This window comes from Delphinapterus leucas, chromosome 3 (assembly GCF_059928025.1).
Source record: "Delphinapterus leucas isolate spDelLeu-1000000601 "Yukka" chromosome 3, BTC_Dleu_Yukka2, whole genome shotgun sequence".
Taxonomy (NCBI): Eukaryota; Metazoa; Chordata; class Mammalia; order Artiodactyla; family Monodontidae; genus Delphinapterus; species Delphinapterus leucas.
This window is the reverse complement of record NC_143131.1, coordinates 111,025,648-111,049,474: the sequence shown is the minus strand read 5'-3', so window position 1 is coordinate 111,049,474 and position 23,827 is coordinate 111,025,648. Positions and strand designations below refer to the sequence as shown.

The window sequence follows — 23,827 nt, the reverse complement described above, 5'->3', positions numbered from 1 at the left end:
TCCTCCCAGCTGCATCCTTTCTATGTCTAAGGACCACCCACCGCACTACTGCACCAGCAACTTTAGGCACTGGCTGGTCTTGGTGAAATACCCTGCCCCGTGGAGCGCAGCTCTGCCAAGTCGTGCCTGTGGTGCCTCTAGTGGCTGAGTCACGGGCTGGCAGGGACTGTTCAGGCTGACTTCACCTCCGGGCCTGGCAATGGGACACCCCAGCTGTGGCCACCTGGTGTGAGCCTGACCACCCCGGTTGCTGGGAGAGTGGGGCAGAGCTGTGCCCACAGAGTGCAGCAGTCCCCAGCTGGCCCCAGGGTGTGGGAAACCAGGTGCGGGGGGCCACAGGGATTAGAGCAGAAAGAGCCAGATACAGGCCTGGAAGGGTGAAGCTGGGTTGAGGCTTCTCCAGGCCCATGGGGTGAATGGACTGGAGCAGGACCCATGAGTGAGCCTCAGGTCCTGGGTGGCTATTTTTTGCCTCCCAAGAATTTTCAAAAAAATCCTTTCCCACTTACTTTCCCTCCCAAGGCTAGGTCCATAGCTGTGCAGACCCAGGCTCAGCAGTGGGAAGTGGGCAGAGCCCTCAGTGTTGGGGACTGAGCTCCTCACACCCCACATCTCTTATACCCGCCCACAGTGGAAAGAGTGTATATGTGATGTGAGCCCCCGCTGAGAGGACACTGGATCAGATTGTTTGCTGCCTGTGAGATCATTGTATTTCCAGGAAGGTAGGCTTGCCAAAGAACAGGGGAGGTGGGGCTGGGGGGTGTAGAGGGCTGCCTCTCCCATACAAGAAGCCAGGATTGCTCGCAGAGAATGTATAATGAGCATTCTGTGTGCTGAGGGTTAAGCAAGAACCGTCTCATCTCAGGGAAGATGAAGGGAAAATGGCAGGTCCGGACTAGACATGCACTCAGTGTTGGAATGGGCCCTGCCCAGAACTCTGGAACCAGCAGGCCCTGAGAGGTAGCTGTATCTAGCATTAAAACAAGTGACCACAAAGAGCTGTGACGTTGGGCATTCAAGCATGAAGCATTGTTGGCCCAGATAAGGAACACAAGCATTCTCCCTCTGAGAACGGTGGTGCTCCAGAGCCAGCGCAAGATGGAGAGCTTCCACAATTATTGTTAAGATCTATTTATTATCCTAACACCCAGGCAGCCCCCTGCAGAGAAAATGGCAGATCCATCTAATTTGTGAATATAACAAAGTGGCTTCCGTAGTATGATAAAATAGTTATCAACTTGGCGATTTTTTTCTAGGATTGCAAGCTTGATTTAACATTATAAAATCCATTGATTAATAGATTAAAGAGAAAAAAGGAGCACTGTGATCATCTCATAAGGCATTTGATAAAATTCACCAGCCGTTCACAGTAAACAGTTAGAAAATCATGAAGAGAAGGAAACGTTAACACTTTAAATAACATACACTAGAAACCAAAAGGCAATATTGGACTTAAGACTCTAAAATTCCCATTAATGTTAGGATCCAAATAATGTCCCTTTTGCTACTACTGTGCGGTGTTGTTTTGGAGGTCCTTACTAGGACGATAAGGTGGAAAAAAAGAAATAATGGATAAGTAAAAAAATAAGTAGTGGAAAGAGTCAAAAGGGTCATTATTGCCAGATGTTATTATGGTTGTGCCTTCATAAAATCCAGGAGAATCAGTTGAAAAACTACTATGACTAGTAGAGGGATCTAGTCAGATGGAGCAGAATAAGGTATATTCGTATATGTATACAGGTTTTAATAGCTTTTAAAAGTATTAAGTCACAACTAATTAAAAAATATGATGTAAACAATTTACCATTCACGATAACAGTGACACATGAGAAATACCTAGAAACTGACTTAGGGCACATGGAAGGCATATAAGTTTTGCTCTAGGATAAATAGAAAAGAAAACAAAATAAATAGAGGCATATGTCATGTTCCTGGAAGACTCAGTATGTTACATTTAGTTAATTGATAAATTCAAAGTAATTCTAATCAAAATTTATTTGGGTGAGGAGAATTGGCAAGATGATTCTAAGATCAACTGGAAGGGTAAATATGGACAAAAACCAGAGATTTGCCCTACAGGCATTGAAATATGTGATAAAGCTGAAGTAATTGAGTGTGGTGCAGCATAGGAAAAGACAAATATATCAATGGAACAAGACAGCTCATAGCATGTGGTAAAGGATACATCTTAATTCAGAGGATAAACATGTTGGAGTCATTTATTATCTATACAAAAAAGTATGGTTATAATCCTGTATACTATATACTTCTCCATACTATAAAATGACTTCCAAACTGATTCACAAATTATGTTTCAGTTTTTCTGATCTGAGTGTTCTTATAAACTATTCATATACTTAAACACAAAAAAGGGCTGGTAGAAATTATAGATAAATATTTTATAATGTCTTTTTCATCAAGATAAATACTTTAAATATGGCTTTCTGTTATATATAGATAAAAACAGTCAAAGCAATATACTGCAAACTATTGAGAGTTATTGCTGGTGATAGTGTTTTGTGACATTTACATTTTCCAGGTTATGTATTTCTACAGTGTTTTAATTTTATATAAATAAATTTGTATGGTATTTATAACTAGAAAGATGAAGATAATAAAATGAAAAATAAAGAAGAAAAGGATAAATTTTGCTTCTTAGACAATGTAAAAACCTTACAATAATATACTTCCATTTACCCCCCCCCTTCCTTTTTACTATGTTGTTGTACATTTACTTCTACAAATGTCATAAACTCCATAATGAAGAGTTCTTATTCTTGCTTTAAACAGTCAGGTGTCTCTTAAATAATTTAGGAAACAAGAAAACATATTTTATATTTACTTATTACAAGTCTGTTCCCTTGTTTAGAGCCAAATTTCCATCAGGTATCATTTCCCCTCAGCCTTAAGAACTTCCTTTAACGTTTCTTTTTGTTTTTTTAATATTTATTTATTTATTTATTTGGTTGAGCCACGTCTTAGTTGCGGCAGGTGGGCTCCGGTTGCGGCATGCATGTGGGATCTAGTTCCCTGATCAGGGATCGAACCCGGGCCCCCTACATTGGGAACGTGGAGCCTTATCCACTGCGCCACCAGGGAAGTCCCCTCCTTTAACATTTCTGATAGTGCAGGTCCACTGGTGATGAATTCTTTCAGCTTTTTTTTTTAACCTGAAAATATTTTTATTTCTCATTTCTTTTTTAAAGATAATTTCTCTGGACATAGAATTCTAGGTTGCTTTTAATAGCATATTTAATATGCAATATATCGTCTTATGTTTCCATGTTTTCTGGCTTACATTACTTCTGATGACTCGTAAATGTTCATTCTTATCATTGCTCTTCTTAATGTAACGTGTTTGTGCTCTTTCACTGTTTTAAGATGTTCTCTTTGGTTTTAAGATATTTGATTATGATGTGCCTGGACGTGGTTTCTTTTGTGTTTATCCCGCCTGGGGTTTTATTATCCTAAGCTTTGGAGGATGGTGAGTTAATAATTTTAAAAATCAAACTTAGTATTTCAGTTACTATTCTTTTGAAGTTTTGCTGCAATCTCTTTCTCTCCTTTCCTTCTGGGACTTCAGTTCTATGTATACTAGTCTGCTTGATATTGTTTCCAGGTCACTTCACCGAGGCTCTATTCACATTTCTTCAGTCCTTTTTTTCCCTATGTTTCCATTTAGATGGTCTCTATTGACTTAACTTCAAGTTTACTGAACTTTTCTTCTGCAGTGTCCAGTCTGCTCTTAAGACCACCTGGTAAATTTTTCATTTTATATATTATATTTTTCAGTTCTAGAATTTCCATTTAGTTCTTTTTTACAGTTTCCACTTCTCTGCTGAGATGGCTCATCTGTTCATTTGTTATGTCCCTCTTACTACTCAAAATTCTTGAACATATTTATAATAGGTGTTTTAAAGTCCTTAACTGCTAATTCCAGTATCTGTGTTATCTCTGAATCTGTTTCTATTCATTATTGTTTCTCTTGGCTATAGATCATATTTTCCTGCTTCTTCATATGTCTGGTAATATTTGATTGTATGTTGGGAATTGTGGACAATACATTGTTGAGAGTCTGGACTATGCTCTTCTTTATAGAGTGTTGAGTTTGTTCCACTAGGCAGTAAATCTACTAGAGGATTAATTTGATCCTGTTGAGGCTTTGTTAGAACAGGTGTAAAACTAACGCATTTTGTATGGCTAGAGTAGCCCTATTCCTAAGGTATGGACTTGCTAAGATTTTAATTAAATGCTCAGGGTGTTCAGCAAGGTCTTTCCACTCTGATCAGAACAGGGCTCAGCACTGTGTTAACTCTGGAATCCCCATTTAGTTCACAGACTCAGAGCTTTTATCCATCAGGCCTCAAAGATTCTTTCCTTGCACATGTACAACTTAGACAAAGCCTCAAGAGTGCATCTATGCAGATTTCTAGAGCTCCTTCTCCATGCAGCTCCCTCCTCTTTAATACCCTGCCCCCAAAGTTCAGCCACCTCAGTATCCTCTATCTCTGATCTCTGTTTCCTTTACTCAGGGAGACCATTGCTCTGTTTGGGCTCCACTTCCGTCTGCGTCGTTTGGAAAATGCCCTAGGCAAAGAACTTAGTGAATGTGGAATTCACCTCATGTGTTTCCTTTCTCTCAAGGACGGAGTCTATTTGATGTCCAGTGCCTGTAATCGGTTGCTGTAAATGTTTTATCTATAGCTTTATAGTTGTTTAGGTGGAGAAGTAAGTCTATTACCAATTACTCACCCGCGTTTGGAATCCAATAAAATTTTAAAAGAAGAAAGGAAGAGGAAGGAAAATAGGGAGCCCTAATTCAGAATGTGGATCTGATACCACAGGTGTCTAAGAATATAAGCTGGAGCTGAAAGCAGCTGGGCCAGTGGGGCCTATCCCTTTCCAATATTTTCTAATGTGGCATCAGAATTGGACTAAATAAGACTTCCAGTTCTGGCCATGGTGGTAGGTTGTATCAGACTAATACTCTTGCCAAAAACATTTATGAAAATTGGACAAAATATAAAGAACAACTATTTGAGGGTATTGGAGAACAACCAATACAGGTAAGAATTGAAGGATTATGATCCTTGAGAAAGGGAATAATGTGTAGTGAGTTCCACACTTACCCTGGCTTTTTCTGGGGGCATTTCCCACATTGTTGCCTGGAACAACGGGAACTCTCATACATTGCTGCTGGGAGAGTAATTTTGTGCAACCACCTAGAAAAATGGTTGGAAGTAACTACTATAGCTAAATATATGCATATCCTATGACCTATCAGTTCCACTCCTGGGTTTATATTCTACATAAATGAATGTTTATTTCCACTAAGAAATAAGAATGTATGCTAAGAATATACATGTGCAAACATATACAGAACAGCTTTATTTAAAAGCTTTATTGCTTTATTTAAAAACAATCCAGATGTTCACCTACAATAGAATGGGTAAATTGTGTTATATTCAAACTCTGGAATACCACACAACAATGAAATTGAATGATGTACTACCAAAAGCAGCAAGGTGGATTGCTATCACAACCATAATGTTGAGTTTAAGAAGTAGACATAAAAGTATATAGTGTATATGTTCACTTTTATAAAATTCAAAATCTGTCAAAAATAATCAAAAGAGAAAGAAGAAAGAATAGTAGTCAACTTTGGGAGATTTTATTGACTACCACGGGGTACAAGGGAACCTTTTGATGTTGCAGAAATAGTCTATATCTTGATCTAGGTGATGCTTATATGAATTTATATATATCCGAAACACATTGAGCTATATATTAAGATACGTATAGTTTTCTGTATGTTAATTATATCTTAATAAGAAGTTTTTAAACAAAAGTTTAAAATGGCACTGGCTGCCCATGCCATCCCACCCCTGCTAGTAGGGGTCTGTGAATTTCAAGCAGGAGATACTAGCTTTCCAGTGGGTGGAATGAGGCCCTGCCTGGCCACCACGGGCTTCCATGTGAATTAGTCATCCCCTGCCCCAGCCTTTTTATTTTTTAATTTTTGGCCATACCACGTGGCTTGTGGGATCTTAGTTCCCTGACCAGGGATTGAACCGGGCCTTCGGCAGTGAGAGTATAGAGTCCTAACCACTGGACCGCCAGGGAATTCCCTCACCCCCACCCCCACCCCAGCCTTTGTTCCTTCTGTCCCCCAGACCTCCAATACTCCCCCTGGCTGACTACTCAGGGAGACCCAAACCCCACTCCCTTACCTGACCACTCAGCAGGTGAGATGCCCCTTCTGCAGTTTCCCTCAACCCCTAGGATTCATTGTCAGTTTCCTGTCTGTGTCCTTGGCCCCCCTCAAAAAAAAAACCTTTAGCTCTGTCAGACGCCTTTGTCAGACTCAGCTCTGTATCTATGTCCCTGGGCACCTAGGACTGGGCACAGAGAAGGTGTCAGCAAATATTTATTGACATGGGTAAATGAGGGTGTAGAAGGCTTCTGAGTCCTCGGGCTGAGTGATCCAGTGTGAATGCCCTTCTAGAGCAGATGGGCCTGGCTGCCCTTCAGTATAGCCAGGGCAGCTCAAAGACAGTCCTGAGGCTGAGTAGGTCACTGAGCCAGGCCCTCAAGTGTAGGCTGCAGGCAACTTCCCCAAAGTCCATTTCCTCCCTCTGGCTGACCATTTCTTGGTACTCCCCATTGGTTGAATCTAATCAAGAGTCACACGGCAGGAGCACCTGTTGATGTCATCCATATGGGTAAGCAGCCAGGAGCACAGAGCAAGGGAAGGGAGAGAGACAGGGATCTGAAGGAGCAAGCAGAAGCCATCCAACACAGACGATGTCTGCGAAGTGTTAGGTTACACTTGGTACCAGGAGAACGCTCCCTCCATTAGCTGCCCTATTACAGAAGCACTTGGAGCATCAGGGGAACCCAGATGAGGATTGCCCATTCCTTCTCCTCTGGCCCCTCTCTTTAAAGGAATTATCTCAACAGGAGCCATGATATTCTAGGTACGTTCAGAGTCCTGTCAGTGGCCTCCCCCATCTCCTTACCTAACTTCACTGCACTACTGGCCCTTGGTTTTTCTTTAGGCCTATTGGCTCCTATGGCCTGAGTCTCCCGCAAGGCTGCAAGTCAACTTAACTGGATGTGAAGCGCCTTGGTCACCCATGGCTGAATAAGGGGTTTGGGACCCTCCCAACATCCTCCCTGCCTTTCCCACCACTAGAGGTCCCAGCATTGGAGGCATTCCTTATGGCCTGGTAAACATCTCTATCTGCCCCAGTTGCTCATGATTATGCAGTTCTAGGCAAGGGTCCCAGTTAAACCTTGGCAGCTTGGAGGGGTAGAGCATGGGATCAAGAACTGAAGAGCTTTTTCAGCAAGGCTGGGACTGCTCCTTTAACTGGGTGGCCCATGGTGGGCTCCAGGCACCCTCTGCTGGCCATCCTCATTTTTGCAGATGCAGCTCTCTGGGCAGGACCAGAGCCGCAGAATTCTCCCAAAGGGTTTTGAGGCCCCATGCATCTTAGCCCGGGGACACAGATAACTGCTATTGTCCTGGGATGGAGTAAAGATAAAACCCCAGGTTTTGATGAAGGCAGGGGGTCAGCCTGGCCTAGAGATATTGGGTGACTGTTGGGATGAGACAATAACGCTTGCTTCCAAGACTGTTGAGGCATGATAGTGTCTGATGGCCAGACACGGTGGGAAAGCCACGTCTCCGCCTTCACCATCTGGACCACTCACTCTTCAGCCAGGGAGGTACGCTGTCCAAGTCACCCCTGATCCCTCTGGGGGTGTGATTTCTGCAGATGATGGAAGTGGACATCTTTCTGTTTCCAAGCTTCAGCTGACTGGTTCAAGGTCAGGGATAAGTCAGATTCTGTTTCAAAGTTAATATTAAGTTGTGAGAGAGAGTCAAGCTTAAGGGCAGAGCCAGAGTACAGATCACAGAACCTCCTCCTCCTCACGTGAGAGGCCAAGTTCCACAGGCTTGTGCATGCCTGCACATCCCTGTGTGCATGTGTGTGTGTGTGCCTGCGTGTCCAGTGGGTAAAGATTCTCCTACCAAAGGCTGTGGCCAAGTCATTCTGTCTTTCAGCACTAGAGGCACAGGGATCATCAAGCTTCTCACAGGTTCATGCAAATGATGGAGACAGGAAAAAATGTAGAAAACTACAAAAAAGAAAATGTAAATACTAAATGCTAGCAAATATAACATTATGTCATGGAAACTAGTTAACTGTGACTCAGCCATGTTCTTACTGGGGAAGTATAAAATGTACTTATATGAGATGTGGGTGTACTGCAGTGTGTTTGATGTGGTGTGGGGTAGTCAAGGCGTCCAGAGGAATGAGTGCCTTGGCCTCCCTGTGGTGGGTCAGGGTCCTGGGTAGTGTCCCTCGGGCAGAGGACAGGGCTCACCAGTAAGTTTAGGTGACTGTGTCTACTCAAGGGGCTGGGGGATAGTCAGAGCCACAAACAGAGCTGATACAGGCAGGATAGTTGAGGACAGGAGAGAGCCTACAGGAGTTGGGGTCCTTAAGGCCTTATTGAAAAGGGTGACTCAGCATCCTATGATTATGTGGAGGTAGATGTACCAAATCATATGGCGATTTTTTACAAATCAGCAAAGAATACCCCATTTGCAATTCACTTTATTTCCATCTACTGGTAAGTTGTAATAAATAATCAAATCTACAATGTCTGTGATGTGGATGGAGCCCCAGGCTTGTGCAGCACAGAATTTGCACAACTTGACTGGGCTAGGGTCACTCATGGACGGATATCCATCTCATTACAAAAAGGATATAAGGCTCCTTAGAAACATGTAGCACTAGAGCAGAAGTACATTCATTTAAAAATAGGAGGGGGGGGACTTCCCTGGGGGCACAGTGGTTGGGAATCCACCTGCCAATGCAGGGGACACGGGTTTGAGCCCTGGTCCAGGAAGATCCCACATGACGCAGAGCATCTGAGCCCGTACACCACAACTACTGAGCCTGCACTCTAGAGCCCGCAAGACACAACTACTGAGCCTGCGTGCCACAGCTACTGAAGCCGGCACGTGTAGAGCCTGTGCTCCACAACAAGAGAACCCACTGCAATGAGAAGCCCACGCACCGCAGCGAAGAGTGGCCCCCGCTCACTGTAACTAGAGAAAGCCTGCGCGCAGCAACGAAGACCCAATGCAGCCAAAAATAAATAAATAAATTTACCCCCAAAAATAAATAATTAATTGATTAAAAAATAGGAGGGGGAAATGAAGCACAGGGAGAGGAAGGGTGACATTAGTAAGTTAGTGCCAAGACCATCATTAACTGGGTGGTTACCTTGTTGTAGAAGGAGCCTCACGACTGAGGAAACCAGATGCTGTGATTAGGATTCCGTGTCAGTCTAAAACTCCAAAGGGTGCTGATGTGTTCTCTGGGGGTGACCAACTTGCTCCCCATTCTTGTGTTTTCTGAGGGCTGTCATTGATTTCCTTTAGCAGGGCCTGCTTTGAAACGGCAGGGCTGAGGGAGCCAAGGGTGAAAAGACCTCATTCTGGATGTGAAGTAGGGCCTCATCCTGAAGAGGGAGCACAGAATGGGGAGCAGAGCATTCAATAAATATTTGTTGAATAAATGAATGAACATAGCCTTCCTGTTTTACCTCCTTATGAATTCTTAAGTCTGCCCCCTTCTTTCTCTATGCATTGCCATTCCCTACTTCAGATCGCCATTCAGCTGTCATGTAGGCTTTGCACCAGCCCCGTCCCCAGTCGTTTCCGGACTCTGCTCTTCCTTCTCCCCCTTCCCCAACAGTAGGCAGGCAGGGTGCTCTTCCTGGATCCCAAATGGGATCCTGCTCCTCCCTAGCTTTCACTCTGGGGTGGCTGCTCCCTGCCCTCAGCATGACATCCAAATCCATTTTGGGGGGCCCACGAGGGATGATCTGCCCCGGGACCTCTGCAGCCTCACCTCTTGCTTCTCCTCTATCCTCTGCTATACTGGCTTCCTGACATTTTGACAAGGCCTGAAAAAAATAGTAAAACCACTGAACTTTCAGCCTTTTAAACAGTAGCTAAGTCAGATGTCCAATAACTATCCCCATTCTCACCTCATCCTCACCCATCCCTAATCCCTACCCAGCCCAAGGTTGGGGGAGGAGGGACGGGGATGGGAGTGGGGGTGGGATGAGCTTCTGTGTTGTAATAATAATAATTTTTAAAAACATATTTACACAGTATGCATTAAAATATCAAGATTTGTAAGCACCATACCTAGCTAACTCCTGGCCCTCTGGGTATTTGCACCAGCCCAGAAGCTCCTTGCTCAAGATGGAAGTGGGGAGAGTGTGGTGAGGAGGGAAGCCGAAGTCAAAGCCCACTGACTCGACCCTGAGGGCCTGTCCTGGACCTGCTGCATAATTATGGTTCCCAGAGGCGCCAGATGCCTCTCTCCACCCTGTAATGACAGCCCAGCTTGTGCTGGCTCTGCTTGGGCTGCAGGGGTCCATGGGGGAGGCAGCTGGGAGGGGACTTGTTGGCATTCTATCAGGCCTGCCTCATCTTTTGCATGTACCAGGTGGGCACTCTGTGGGAACCCACTTGGCCCTGTCCAGGGCTGGCATTGCAGGCTCCTGGGGCTTCTGCCAGATTCTCTGTCTCTACCCCAGGGTCCTACACCAAGCTGTAAGACCAGACTACCTGGCAAGGCCCTATTTCTGAAGTAGTAAGGCCACCACTAGGTGGCCCCACTCAAGCTGCACCGTCTCTCACTGGCCTTGAGTCAAAAGTGCTGGTCAATTGGGACACATCCTGTCTTTTCTTGGTCCCTAAAGGAGGAACCTGGAGGGGAGGGTTGGTCCCAAGGTCCAGTGGACAGTTCTTAGCTGACGGTGCTGAAAGGTACAGATGTGTATGTATAATACCCTCTGCGGCATTCGTTAATCCCGGGAGCCCTGCTCTGGGGAATCCCATGAAGGGACCAGGTGCTCATAAACCCTGGCCAGGCTTCCACATGCTGTGGTAGTTGCCAGGCCCTGAAAGTGCCATCAGCAGTCGGGGAGGCCTCAGTGTCAGGCAGTGGAAGCTGTCCCTTCCTCTTCTCCAGGGCAGGGATCACAGGTGAGTGGGCGAAGGCAGGAGCAGGGCAAGCTGAGGATGCCTCTGTTTAGAGGGAAAGCCTGCACCACACCTGCCCTCCCATTCATCCAGTTACCTGTCCATCCAGCACAGATATTTTTCATCCTTTTCTGGAGAGATACCAGGTTCTTCTCCTGGGATGAGGGTGGTGGGCAGACAAGTCTAGCCTGCTTTGAGGAGCCATTGGCCAGGGCTGTCACTTAGGGACAGTGTGGGGCTAGGGCTTCATTTGGCAATGCCCCTGGCCAGGCTAGGGTCAGTGGTGGCAGTGCATACCTGATCTTGAGCCTGGGAAGGGTCTCTAAGACTGGGACTAGGCAGGTAGCACCTTCTGTCACCAGTTGGAAATGGCTGGGCCTTTCCCTCCCTGGGTAAGTTTGCTTTGTTCACCTGCCAGTTTTCCCCACTAGACAGAGCCCTTTGATCTTCATGGTCCCTGAATCCCCAGCCAGGGCCTCAACTGGTGCCCAGCAAATGTTTGTGGAATGAATGCATGAATGAATAGGGTAGAGCCATTACCAGAAGGGAGGTGTGACTTTATTTACACAGTAGATTTGGGGGAAAGGAGTGTGACATGGCTGCTCAAGATGGCCGTTGATTTATTAAGTGACCCAAAATGGGTGTGCTTAGTGAGGCCTGCTGGAGGCCACATTAGTGGAGGATGTTCATTCATTCATTTATTCATTCATTTATTCATGTATTTTTCTTCCCCACTCCCTCTCTAGGTCCTGGATTCCAGACCCTATGCTAGAGCTGGAGACATAGTGGTAAACAGGACAGAAGCAGCCCCCATTCCTAGGAAGGCAAAGTGGTGAAGGAAGTAGACATGAGAGTAAGATAGCCTGCATGAAATTCATCCACGAGGAGCTATGGGGTCTATGCAGGGACCTGGCTCAGGCTTGGTCCAAAGGGAAAACATTTTGGAGTGTTCCAGACAGGAAGAATGACACAGTCAAAGGTCAGGGAACTGAAAAATGCCTCAGGTGCAGGAGCATCAAGTTTGAGGCTACACATGATAAGAGAGGCCATCAGGGCTGTATAAAGGGGATTGGCAGCCTTGGTGAGATCTGTGTCTATCCTTGTGGCAGGGACACCTTTGAGAGGTTCTATGTATGGAAATGACATGATCAGAATTACACTGTTAAAATATCACTCTGCTTGTGGTGTGAAATAAGGATGGAAGGAGCTGAGTGAAAGCTGTGGGCCAGGATGGACCGTCCAGGTAAGAGATGGTGGTGTCCTGAATTTGAGCTGTGGCTACAGGAATGGAGAGCAGTAAATGGATTGAGTGATCTACTAGGTAAGATCTACAATGGGGGAATGTGGTGGGGAAGAAAATGGAAATGACCAGGAGATGTTGATTCTGCTTCCTGAGATATGGGAAATGCTGGGGTGGAAGGAAGTGTGGGCGGTGTGAGGTAGAGTGTGGGGAGATAATGAGTTCACCCATCAAGTGGCCTCAAAGAAAATGCTGTGTGGGTCTGGAGTGGGCCTGGGCTGGAGAACTAAGAGCCAAGGATTTATAAGGGGCCCAGGAGCCCCTGGAGGGCATGAGGGCATGTCAAGTGTAGTAGGTTGAATTGTGGCCCTGAAAAGATATGTCCATGTCCTAATACCTGGACACTGTGGATGTGACCTTATTTAGAAAGAGGAATTTTGCAGATGTAATTTGAGGATCATGAGGTGAGATCATCCTGATTACCCAGGTGAGTCCTAAGTCCAATAAGTATCCTTATAAGAGACAGAAGAGGAATAGAAGCAGACACTGAGGAATGAGTGGGGTCCAGGGCTCTGAGGCCCTGTGGAGGGTTTAGTCAGAACTTTGGCTATGGTTTTGTGGAGCAAGGCATTAAGGAGACACCCATCCCTTCATATATTCATGAAATATTTATTGAGTCCAGTTCTGTCGTAGTTGCTGAGGATGTCATGATGGACAAAACACACATTGTTTACGTACACCCAGGCCAGTGGTGGGGGGGGGGGAGGGGGGCAGACATGAATCAAACAAACATTCAACTGTGGCAAGTGTTAGGATGCATGTAGGACATGAGAGGCTGTTATAGGAGATTTTGACCTGGCCAGGGAAGTGAGGAAATTCCCTCTGGGAGGACCTGAAGGATTTAACTGGGGAGGAGGGACATTTTCCTAGACAGAAAGAACAGCATGTGAAAAGGCCTGGGAGTGGATTGGGGAGGGAGAATGACCAGTTAGAGGGACTGGAGGGGAATGTCAGTGTGGCTAGAGGAGTGAGCAGGGACCAAACCATGCCGGGCCTTATAGGCCACTTTCAGGACTTTTCCTAAGAACAATGCAATTTATGAAGCTGAGAGTGATGGGTTCAGATCTGCATCTGAGGAGGTCACTGTGGTTGCCGCGTGGAGGAGAGAGGGGAGGAAGTAAGAATGGAGGGGGACAGTCAGCCGGGAAACTGTTGCAATCATTCAAGTGAAAGAGGATGGAGAGAAATGAATGAATTAGAGAGGGATTTAGGTGGTAGAATTGAATGGACATGGGATATGGAAGGACAGGGTTTGGGGGCGGGGCAGAGGGAAGTGCTGAGGGTGATTCCCAGGCTTCTAGTTAGGTAACTGGTGGTGGTGCAGGGGGCCGGGTGGCTCCCTCAGTGAAGCAGGGAATATGAGCGGTATGGGGGTGGGGGAAGGGGAGAGAGCATAAACTCAGTGCTGGGCACGTTGTGATTGAGGTGCCTGTGGACACTCAGCGGAGACATAGACTCAGCAGCCATTCATACGCGTCTGGAGCTCAGGAGTCAGGGCAAGGGTAGAGAGAGAAATTTGTGTCATCTGTGTATAGGAAGAAATTATAGAAAGAGGAGAGGAAAGTAGAGTGCCTAGGCCTGAACTCTGAGGAACCCCCAACCTTTATCGACTAATGGGGAGAGAGGGAAAGACGGGTGAGCTGGGGGCGAAGATGCCTGGGCAGAGGTGGCCAGAGAGGTTAGTGGCAACCGAGGGAAAAAATTGTTCAAGGGAGACAGTGGCCAAACACTGCTGGGGTGTCAGGTGCTGCTGGGGGCTTTGGCAGATGAGGACTGAAGAGTGGCTGTTGAATTTAGACTTGGAGGTTATAGAGAGTTTGTTGAGATCTGGTTTGGTCTTGTCGGGAGGCCAGAAGGCCCACTGCAGGGTTCTGAGGGGTGGGAGCAAAGTGAGGACAGACTGCTCTTTCGGGGAATTTTGCTGTGGTTGAGAAGGAGAGAGACACTGCAATAGTTGGTGGGGTCTAATGAGGGTTTTGTTTCCATACTAGAGACCTGAAAATATTTACAGGTCAAGGGATGTATCCATTTGAGGAGAGGAGGTTGAACATTCAAGCGAGAGAAGGGATGATTCACAGGGCAAGCTCCTGAGAAGGGGGAGAGGATGGGAGAACCTGAGCAGACTGAGAGACTCCTGTGGCATAACAGGATGTAGCAGAGGCAGGAAAATTTCTGTCTGGTTTTAGTTGAGCTCTGGGGAGGTCAGCTGGTGGCTGAGGAAGGGCAGAACAGTGGCTCATTCCGTGTTTTATGTGTCTTGTGTGTATTTTTCTGTGTGTTCATGCCTTCCCCAGGTCTGGGCTGCCAGCCTGGATGGTGTGCCACAGGGAATATCCCCACACTGGACTGGGCAGAGGCTGAGCACCTCCCATTCTGGCCTAGCTCTCTGATGAGATTCTCAGACACTGTTTCCCCTCATTCATGACTAGGAAGGTTCACAGAGCAGGCGTGGGAACCTGCTTGGCGGCCAGGGACTCCTCTAGCCCAGGCCGAGATTTGCAGCATCCCTGCCTTCACTCCCTCCCAGCCTGGATTGGCTGAAAGAAGTGTCTACTGTTTTTGGCCCATGTTGTATGTAAGGGCTTGGGGAAAACAAAGGTTAGATCCAGGGTGCCCCCCTTCCCCTCCCCCCACGCCCCCAGGAGGAGTGTCGGATCCAGGAGCTGGGGACAGTCTGAATCCCTTTGGGAGCTTGGCCCTGGGGGTGGATGCCAGGTCTCCAGTCTTCTTAAGGTCCTTCTCCACTGTCCCCATCCCTGAGAATCCAGCTCCTGGGCCGGGTGACCCCACCCCCTGTAACCTGATGGTGGTGATGATGGGGAGGCAGCAGTAGGAGCCGTGTATACACCAGGACCACCGAGGAAATGGGCATGAGCTGGGGCCAGGGTAGCTGGCCAGCAATCAGGGATGCTCCCCCCGACAGCACCGGCTTCAGGATCGGGTCGTGGGCCCCTCTCCAGCCGCCCAGGGGCCGGGGAGGAGGGCGGGCCGAGTCTCACAGGTGCGAGCGCCAAGGAGAGGCGGGCGCCGTGTACGTGCGGCGAGCGGCGGGCGGCATGAAGGGCGCGAGCGGCGGCCCCAGGCCCGCTCCCGGCTTGCGCGCGGCCGGGCGGCCTCGGCCTTCCCGGGGGTCGCTGTCTGTGGTGGTGACCCCTGGCCGAGGCTGTCTGGGCGCGGAGCCAGGGGCCGGGGGCGGGGGAGCGGGGGGCGGGGCGGGAGGTGGGGACGTGGCTGCCGGTCAAGCGGGCGGAGCCCGGCGACGGCGGGAGGTGGAGCCGCCGAGGGAGGAGGGCCCGAGCGAGCTGGGTGCCGCCGCGGGAGGTTCTGGAAAAGCCGGGAGCGGCGCGTGTCCGGGTGAGCGTCCCGCGCGCCCGCCCCCCGGGTCCACAGCGGAGCTCGGGCGCGGGCCGGGGTCGCCGGTTTGAGCCTTCTGCCAGCGCGGGGCTGGGAGCTGGGGACCGGGCGTCGCGCCGTCCGGGCCGCAGCCCCGCGACCTCCGCTCTGTTTCTACACCCGTGTGGGTTCCTGTCCCGCCGCCGCGTCGCCTCCCCGAGCTCAGGGTGGTGAGGTCAGCCGCACCCTTCCTTCCAGTCCCCTCGGGGCGGCCGGACCTGGCGGGCAGCGTGGTCGCCCCGCCTGTCAGGCTCCCGGGAAGGGGCGGCCTGGCCCGAAGGCTGCCAGAGGTTGGAGGCGGAGGCAGGGGCGCCGGGCAGGCCCTGAGGGGCCGCTTAGTGTTAGGGAGGTCCACCATCCTGCCTCCAAAGGACTGGGAGTCTGCGGCCTTGGCCTCGCTTTCTGCCCATTGAGACAGGCTCTTGGATGAGAAAGTTTTGTTTTTGTTTTTGTTTTTTCCCCCTCCAGACATCCTTTTCTAACCTGCATGGTTTTGCCTCAGCAGGCGCGGAGACTTGTAACTAGTTAATTAATTCAACAAACGGACCCTTCTGCGTATCAGAAACTGCGAGGAGTTGCTAGCCCAGTGGGGCAGGCAGACTGGAAGACCAGGAAAGGCCAGGCCCCGGGCAGTGTGGTGAGTGCTGTGCTGGGAAGGAGCACCGGACTGTGGGTACTTGGTAGAGGACAGGATGCTTCAAGCCAGAGGGCTTCCTGGAGGAGGTGACCCATGAGCTGGAGTGGTCAGATGAAGGCAGAAGAAAGGGTAAGCCGGACAGAGGAACAGCGTGTGTGAGTGGAAGCAGACCTGGGCACTTTAGTGGAAGCAAGGTGATGGGGGAAGGGACACTTTAGGGAATAGCTGCCCGTGGACCCTGTCCAAAGAGCTTCAAGTGAGAGGACAGTGCCTGGTATTGTGCCCTGTATGTGGAGGATGCTCAGTGAACCCTTGCACCATAAACATGGATCAGCATAAACCCTCCTTCTTCAGGGCAAAGGCCCCTGGCCTCTGTTTTCTAATCTGACACCTTTAAGGTGGTGTAGAAGAACATCAGAGCCCCTCCCAAGGCTGAGACTGGTGTCTTCTGCTGTAGAGTGACACCTAAGGCTTGTGCTGCTTGATGTAAACCATCTGAAGCTTAGCAACCTCAGTGCTTTTGCAAGAGATCCTGGCCCTGAGAGCAGGAGTTGGGGAACATTGCTTTGTAGCTTAGGGCATTCTCAAATGTCCCTGATTTTGCAGAGATCCACTGTCCACCTAAGAATTTATAGAATGGTTTTGCAAGCTGCTGCCCGTATCACATCTGGGATAGCAGGTTCCATGATTTAGTGCTCCGTTAAATGAACCATGGTTTCCTTTGGCTTGTGCTTAAACAGCCCCTGAAGCTTCCAGGGTGCAGTCTCTCATTTTATTCTGGGCCTCAAGAGCCAGCCTCTCTGTTCAGTTCTCCCTACTCATAAAATGTTTGGGCTTTGAATCCTTTTATCCTTGGGTCTCATTTGTAGACGGCCAAGCCCACGCACTGTGTGGCCCAGCCAAGGAAGCCACGTAGCAGAGTTGGAGTGTGTTGGCTGGGGGCCTCATCCCAGAGATGCTGTCATAGTGGGCCACCCTAGTTCTCTGAGAGGTCAGCAGGCAGACATGGTGGCGACTGAGTATTGTCTGTGGCTTGTGATAGGTCCTTCTACCCTGTCCAATGCTCTGAAATGGGTGTGCCCAGGAGAGTGCCTACTTTGTCACTGGTTTAGCCTGGCCACAGCCAATCTCTGTTCATTCCTGGAGTACCTCCTGTGTGCTGGGCTTCTGCTTTAAGTGTACCTGGGGCTGGAATGAGGGAGGAGGGAAAGGAGGCAGTGGCGGTGGCACTGTCCTTGCCCATGGGTGGCTCACAGTCTCTCTGAGATTGCTGCTTCACGCTGGCAGGTGGTCATGTGCCAGGGAGGAGCTCAGAGTGTGAGTGCTCGTGAGAAGGAGAGACCGCATGGGTACAGCCGTGAGGAATGAGTGGGGTGAGAGAATCGGGGGTCTGCTCATTTCCTGAGAGAACCGCCCTTTTTGACTCTGCCCTCCCACATCCTTGGGAGGGTCTGAGACTGGATGGAAGACCTTGGCCAGTGTGTGGCCACGCTGGCTGTAGTGTGCATTGGGCTGGCCGGTGTGTCCCTGGCTCCTGGGATCTCTCAAGAGTTTAATTCTATGCAGATGGAAGTTGGCAGGAGATGCTGTGATGCAGGCACGTGCAAGCCCAGACAGGGTGCTGGAGTGAGAGTTAAGCTTTGAAAACGTTGCTCAAAACTAGCAGTTTGAACTTTTGAAGGGCACCAGGATGGGACATTAGTCTGTTCTTGAGCAGAGAGGGCTGGTGGCTCCTGTGGTCTCTGGGGTTTGAGCTGGAGATGTGGAATGAGGGATATAGTTTTTATTCTCAGAAGGAGCAGAGGAGCATGAAAAGTCTGGATTAGAGACCGAGGAGACCTAGGTCTTGGAGACCTAGGAGAGAGTGTTTGTTCAAGTGGTGTCATTGCAGGGCAGAGGATTATATGTTTGGGTAGTGAGTTCCCCAGCTCAAATAGGATGTGAGCCTGATCACAGACCAGCATCTGCTCTAGACCTTTCATGAAGTGCTTGCTAAAACATAGCCTGCTCTGTACCCGGCATTCCTGAGGGCCCAGGGTGTGGTCGCGATCCTGAGGCCTGGTACTTGTAGGAACTCGGAGTGAGCAGGTCAGAGATGTAGAAATACGTGAGATTCTAGAGTATTGGTCCAGTCACCTGTTTTTGCCAGAGAACTTTCCTTCCTTGCTGAGAGGTAGAGCCAGTGATAGACCAGTTTCCAGAGTTATTCCCTGATGGTCAGTATGTTGCGTTACGCCTGACTCCACCCTCTGCTGAATCTCTTAACACTCCTGGGACATGGAGTGTTAAGAGATTCAATTTCTGTGTTGTTTTCATCTTCACTGTCCCCTAGACTGGACCTTCTTTCTCTCCAGGGATCAGCTAGGGAGCTGGCTGCTTCAGGTCTTTTGCCGTTCCTCTAGTACCCTTGGTGCTCTTGACTGGTATAAGTTGTGCCTGGTGCTAGGCTGCCCACTGACATCTGTCATCTTATTCAATCTGGAAAACAGCCCTATGATATGCAGATTCTATTATTTTAACTGTTAAATAGATGGGAAAACTGAGGCTCAAAGAGACCCTGTAACTTGTCTAAGGCCCCAAAGCCTGGAAGTGATTGTGGAGCTAAGCTTTAATTCTGGGGGTCTCTGACTCCAGGGTGGGTGTGCCTGCCTACTAGACTGTACTGTCTTGCCCTGATCTGGGCCATTCGGTCATTTGTGAGTGCTGTGATGTCTGGGCAGGAGTGACTGCTCACTTGGACTTGAAGCACCACGTTTTTGTCTTCTGGGTCCATGTTGCTGTCTGCCGCCTGGTGGGATCCAGCCACGGACGTCATGAGGCTGCTTTGTGAACCACAATAAAGTCCTTGACCTGGGCAGGCCTGTTCTGCTAGGCCAAAGTGTGGCTCCTCCTTTTGGGAAGTCCTTGTGCTATAAGACAACAGATGTTACTGAGTAGGATTGAAGGCAGCAATATATAGTAGAAAGTATGTTTTGGATTTGAGTCTGGGCTCTGCCATTAATTTCCTGTAGCATGTGAGGTGTGCAGGAAACTCTCAGCCTCAGTTATGTATCTTATATATCTATATCTGAAATGGAGATGGTTATCTAGTTTACAAGGTGTTGGTGAGGATTAGATGGTAGAAATGAAAGATTTTTGGAAACATGAATAGTGGTTATCTTAGCCTAGAAAACAGAGCCCAAGGCAGAGCTTAAGTACTTAACGCTTTGTTAGAAGGTACAGTTGTGGAGTAGCAAGGGTAAGGGAAAATAAAAGTGAGGTCGAGAAGGAGGCGAAGCATATACAAGGTGGTGCATTAGCAAGCTGGCCAGTCTGCACAGAGATACACTAGTTGCTCAGCCATGAAGGACATCTCTGGGTGAGCTCTTCAGAAGCCCCGTGCTGCAGAACAGTTTCTCAGTGAAGGCCTGGAGAGGGAATTTATCTGCTGACGTCCTCTTGTTTCTGTCCTTCATTGGTCACAGTTGCCCCAGGAGGAGTTAATTCCCCCATGCTCACTCCTCAGTTGCACTCCCAGGGCCCTCCAGCAGCCCCTGGGGAGGTCAGCGTGGTGTTTCGCTGGAGTCTGGAAGTAGCAGGAGGAGTCAGAGATTTGGGGACTGCACAGTCTCCTTCACTGAGTCTGAGGCAGAGCAAGTGGCCCAGGGCCCAGGAGGCAGGTGAGGCCAAGAGAGTACAAGGTGGTATATCAGATGCATCCAGTATAGTGGTGTGTGGATTTTATTCTTTCCTGTAGTTCCTTATAAGGTAGTCTTACCTGGACTGCCAGGTCTTTGCCAAGACTGATTGAAAACCCAGCTGGCTTTTGCATGTTGGTTTATACAGCCTTTTCTGCTGCTTAATTGTCTAGTTACTGAAGCAGGAGACTTTGGAGTTTTGATGGTACCCACATGGGAAGTACAAGTCAACATGTCCAGGTACTGGATAGAGAAATTACGGTCAGCCCTCCATATCTGCAGATGCAAAACCTGTGTATACGGAAGGCTGGCTGTACTACACCTATTATATAAGGGACTTGAGCATCTGTGGATGTTGGTATCTGCGGGGCCTCCTGGAACCAATCCCTTGTGGATACTGAGGGACAACTGCATAAGGATTGGTATGCATGAACATCTAGGCTTTGTTAGGTTCTCAGTGAAGGAGAATGTTTTTCATGTGATGTGGTAGTTGAAGGTATGAAACCTGGAGTCATGAGATGGGGCTGGAGAGGGCAGTAGGGCCAGGTCACGCAGAGTCAAAAAGGCCCTTAGGGCTAAGTAATTTGGACTTTGTCCTGAGAGTAGTGGAGAGCCTTTGGAGGGTTTTTAGGGAGAAAGAGACAAAATGAGGAGCTGTAGTAAGCTGTGATGGCTATTTTGTAGAGCAGAGGTGGGAGGGAGGCCACGTAAGATGAGAGACCAGTGCAGGTAGGGGCCAGTATAGCTGCAAGAGGGACTTAGGGGTGGCTCAAATCAGGGTGATAATTGAGGCATGACATCAGGTAGGGAGAGTAGGGTGCCTCCCATGCTTCCCTGTGGTGCCAGTGAGAGCAGCTTATGGGCCCAAATGGACATCCATGTGCATAGGTAGGTAGGGCCTCCTGGAGCCTCTGTTGAACTCTTCCTAGGTTGAGCACTCAGGTCCTCTTGGCTCTGCCATTCAGAGTTGGCCACACTACTGGGAGGTAAGACCGCTGCGGGGAGCCCTGTTCAGGCTCATTTTGCCCCTTCACAGAAGGCAGGCAGCCTCTTGTTCAGAGCTAAGCCAGACAAATACATTGTTAAAACTCAAGCTGTTGCATTTGGGTTGCAGCTGGGAGCTTGGCAGAGGTTCCTGCCTGATGAGGTAAGGGGAGAAGCTAAGGACACTGCTGGTTTGCAGTTGGAAACATCTTTTCATGGTTATTTGGCCAGGTTGTAAACGTCCTTTCCAAAGAGCGGGCGTGCTAAGGCCTGTGATTGTATGTCTTGGAATTGTCCTGTGCTTAGAAATAGTGCCGGTCGCCTGGTGGGTGATTTATTGTCACTGGGGTTTTGGCAGGCTTTGGAGGACCTCCCTGTGGGGGTCCAAACTCAGGCTGCTGGGCCGCTTTGGAGTCCGTTTGAGAGGGCCTGCTTTGTTTTCTTTTCATTTTAAATATGAAATATATTTTAAATTTCCCATAGAACTCCTTGTGGAAAGATTAGGAAATACAAGTAAACATAAAGAGAAAAATAAAATGATTTCACCAATATACAACTAGATTTCTAACTCTCCGCTTGCATATATATGCAGGTATGTAAATTTCCATATATAAACATTTTTCCTTATAAAAATGAAATCATAGAGTATATCTTGTTTGGGAGCCTGCTTTTCTCACTTAACAGGATGCTTTGATCTCTCAATGTTAATGTGCACACAGTGTCCATTTTTACACAATCTATAACAATCCACTGTTTGGAAGAAATGTAACATCTTCTGTTGTTACAGTTTCCTGGAATGAACAAGTCTGTGGTGAGGGTTTTTTTTTTTTTTGCTGTTGTTGTTGGGCCAGACTTTGTTCTGAACTTGGGATGCAGCTCAGAAAAAACTCAGTATTGGTTTTCTGTTCAGACTTGGTGATACTTTATTTTCATAAAAGGGGCCTCAATGTTGCCCATTTCTAGGCCTATTCAGCATGGATTTCTGAGGGTTCCTGGAGGGCTTTTGACAGCGCTGGACACTGGTGGGGGCACTGGGCAGGCATACATGCTCCCACTTATTCTGTCATAAGCAAGCTCTGGGTATAGGTATGAGATGGGATGGGGGGCATGTAGGTGGTTGGCTTTTCCCATTCTGTGGCACACAGTCTTTCCTGGAGACTGCCTCCTCCCAGCCTGACCCTGATTAGATGGCCTTTTGTACACCTAATATAAATTAGTGTTCGGGGGCTCAGGATCAGGAGAAATAGGCTGGAACTCTAGTGTACCTTTGCCTGGGATGGCAGTGTTGATTGTGGTGGTCTGGGGGCTGCGTGGCAGCGCCTAGCTCTCTGGACCAGCAGGGTTGTCATCCCCCTCCTCCATCAGAGCAGGACTTCGTAGGCTCTTGGTCAGCCCAGAATCCCATCTGTGATTCTTTGGGCTCTGCCTCCAGGCTGGGATTCGTCGATAGGCTCAGTCTAAGCCAGATAGCACATTCCAGAGAAATGACAGCTGGTATTCATGTAATGAAGGAACTTGGCTGCTTTACTGAGTGCTGTAAGGCATGAACCATGGGCAGTATCACCAGGGTGTCTTGAAAGGAACAGAGAGTCTTCTCCCTCCCTTAAATTTGCTACCTGATCTCTGAATGGGCATGCCACTGCAACTGGTGACGGAACAGGGGACAAACGCTGGTGCCCCCCAACTTCCAACCATGTTTGGTCTGGTCTGCTGCCTGGGCACTGCTCTCCCATCACCCCAGCCTGATGGGTAGCTGGCTGATGCCTCATTGTCTGCAGATACAGCCTCCTGGCTTTGGGTTTTTACTGTTCCCTCCCTACACACATACAGAAGGCGTTCTCCTGAGCTGATGAAGCCTCTTGAAGTACAAGGAGCAGACCCTAACCCTGTGAATGGGTCTTATGTAAGCAAGAAGAGAGGCCTTCTGGAATCCCAGGGTGGAGATGTGGTATGCTGAGACCTGGGAGCAGATTTGTGGCTGGCAAAAGGGGGATCTGGGCTTTACCTTGGGGCTAGGCTGGGCCATCTCACCTCTTCTCGGTGACTTGCTTTCATCTGCTGCCCTAACTTTATAATGGATCCCTTAGCCCATACTCCCTACCCTGCAGTAGGTTGTGGGCTGAAGGATCTTGTTCTGTGTATCTCTGGGCCCCTGACGCCTAGGGTATTGATGGGCATGATGTCAGCTCTGCAGACATTTGGCAAGGGATGAACAAATGGGGACACTCACTTATTCTCTCCTCTTCCTCATATAGGAACCCGTTTGAGGGTGGGGGTCGTGGTTGGGTTTCTCTGAGCCTAATCTGGAACCACAGTGGATTGGAATTTCTTCTGAAAGGGTGAGGTGAGGAATGGTGGGCGTGACTGTGCATCTAATCATCGCAGGCAAAAAACTGCTGAGCTGGCGTTAGCTCAGACTTAGAATTCTGTGAGATAAGGCTTACATTTTGGAGAGAAAGCATTTGTATTTCCTTTATATTCCTTGTTTTCTCCCAGTAAATTTCCAGTGGGGCTTGGCTGAAGTAGAGCAGGAAGAGGAGGGACTGACAGAACCAGGGCTTACGCGGGTGCTGTTCCTTCAGCGTGCTCCAGGCTGCATGGCTGAGCTTGGAGATGATGTCCAAAGCTTCCATTGTGTACTTGGGTCCACTGCCAGTGGGGCTTGCCCCATGGTGTGCCTGCTGCCTTCAGAGCTGGGTCTCGCTATTTCTAGGCTGATGAGAAGACAGCAGCTGGCCTCTTACTCATGTCAGCAGCCC

At 48.6% G+C, this 23,827-nt stretch overlaps 1 protein-coding gene across 16 annotated transcripts in view; it reads left to right on the top strand.

The window, feature by feature from the left end:
• The window catches only part of P4HA2 (prolyl 4-hydroxylase subunit alpha 2), a 78,558-nt gene that overhangs the window by 21,758 nt on the left and 32,973 nt on the right, over positions 1-23,827 (top strand). For 2 of the 16 annotated variants that reach the window (XM_089909293.1, XM_089909294.1), the window contains exon 3: positions 16,276-16,536. The exons of 9 other annotated variants lie outside the window; for them this stretch is intronic. In XM_089909293.1, coding sequence (XP_089765419.1) covers positions 16,501-16,536 — 36 coding nt within the window. In that variant the 5' untranslated portion in view covers positions 16,276-16,500. 5 more of the 16 variants (XM_089909299.1, XM_089909292.1, XM_089909295.1 and 2 more) reach the window with 5 other exon arrangements.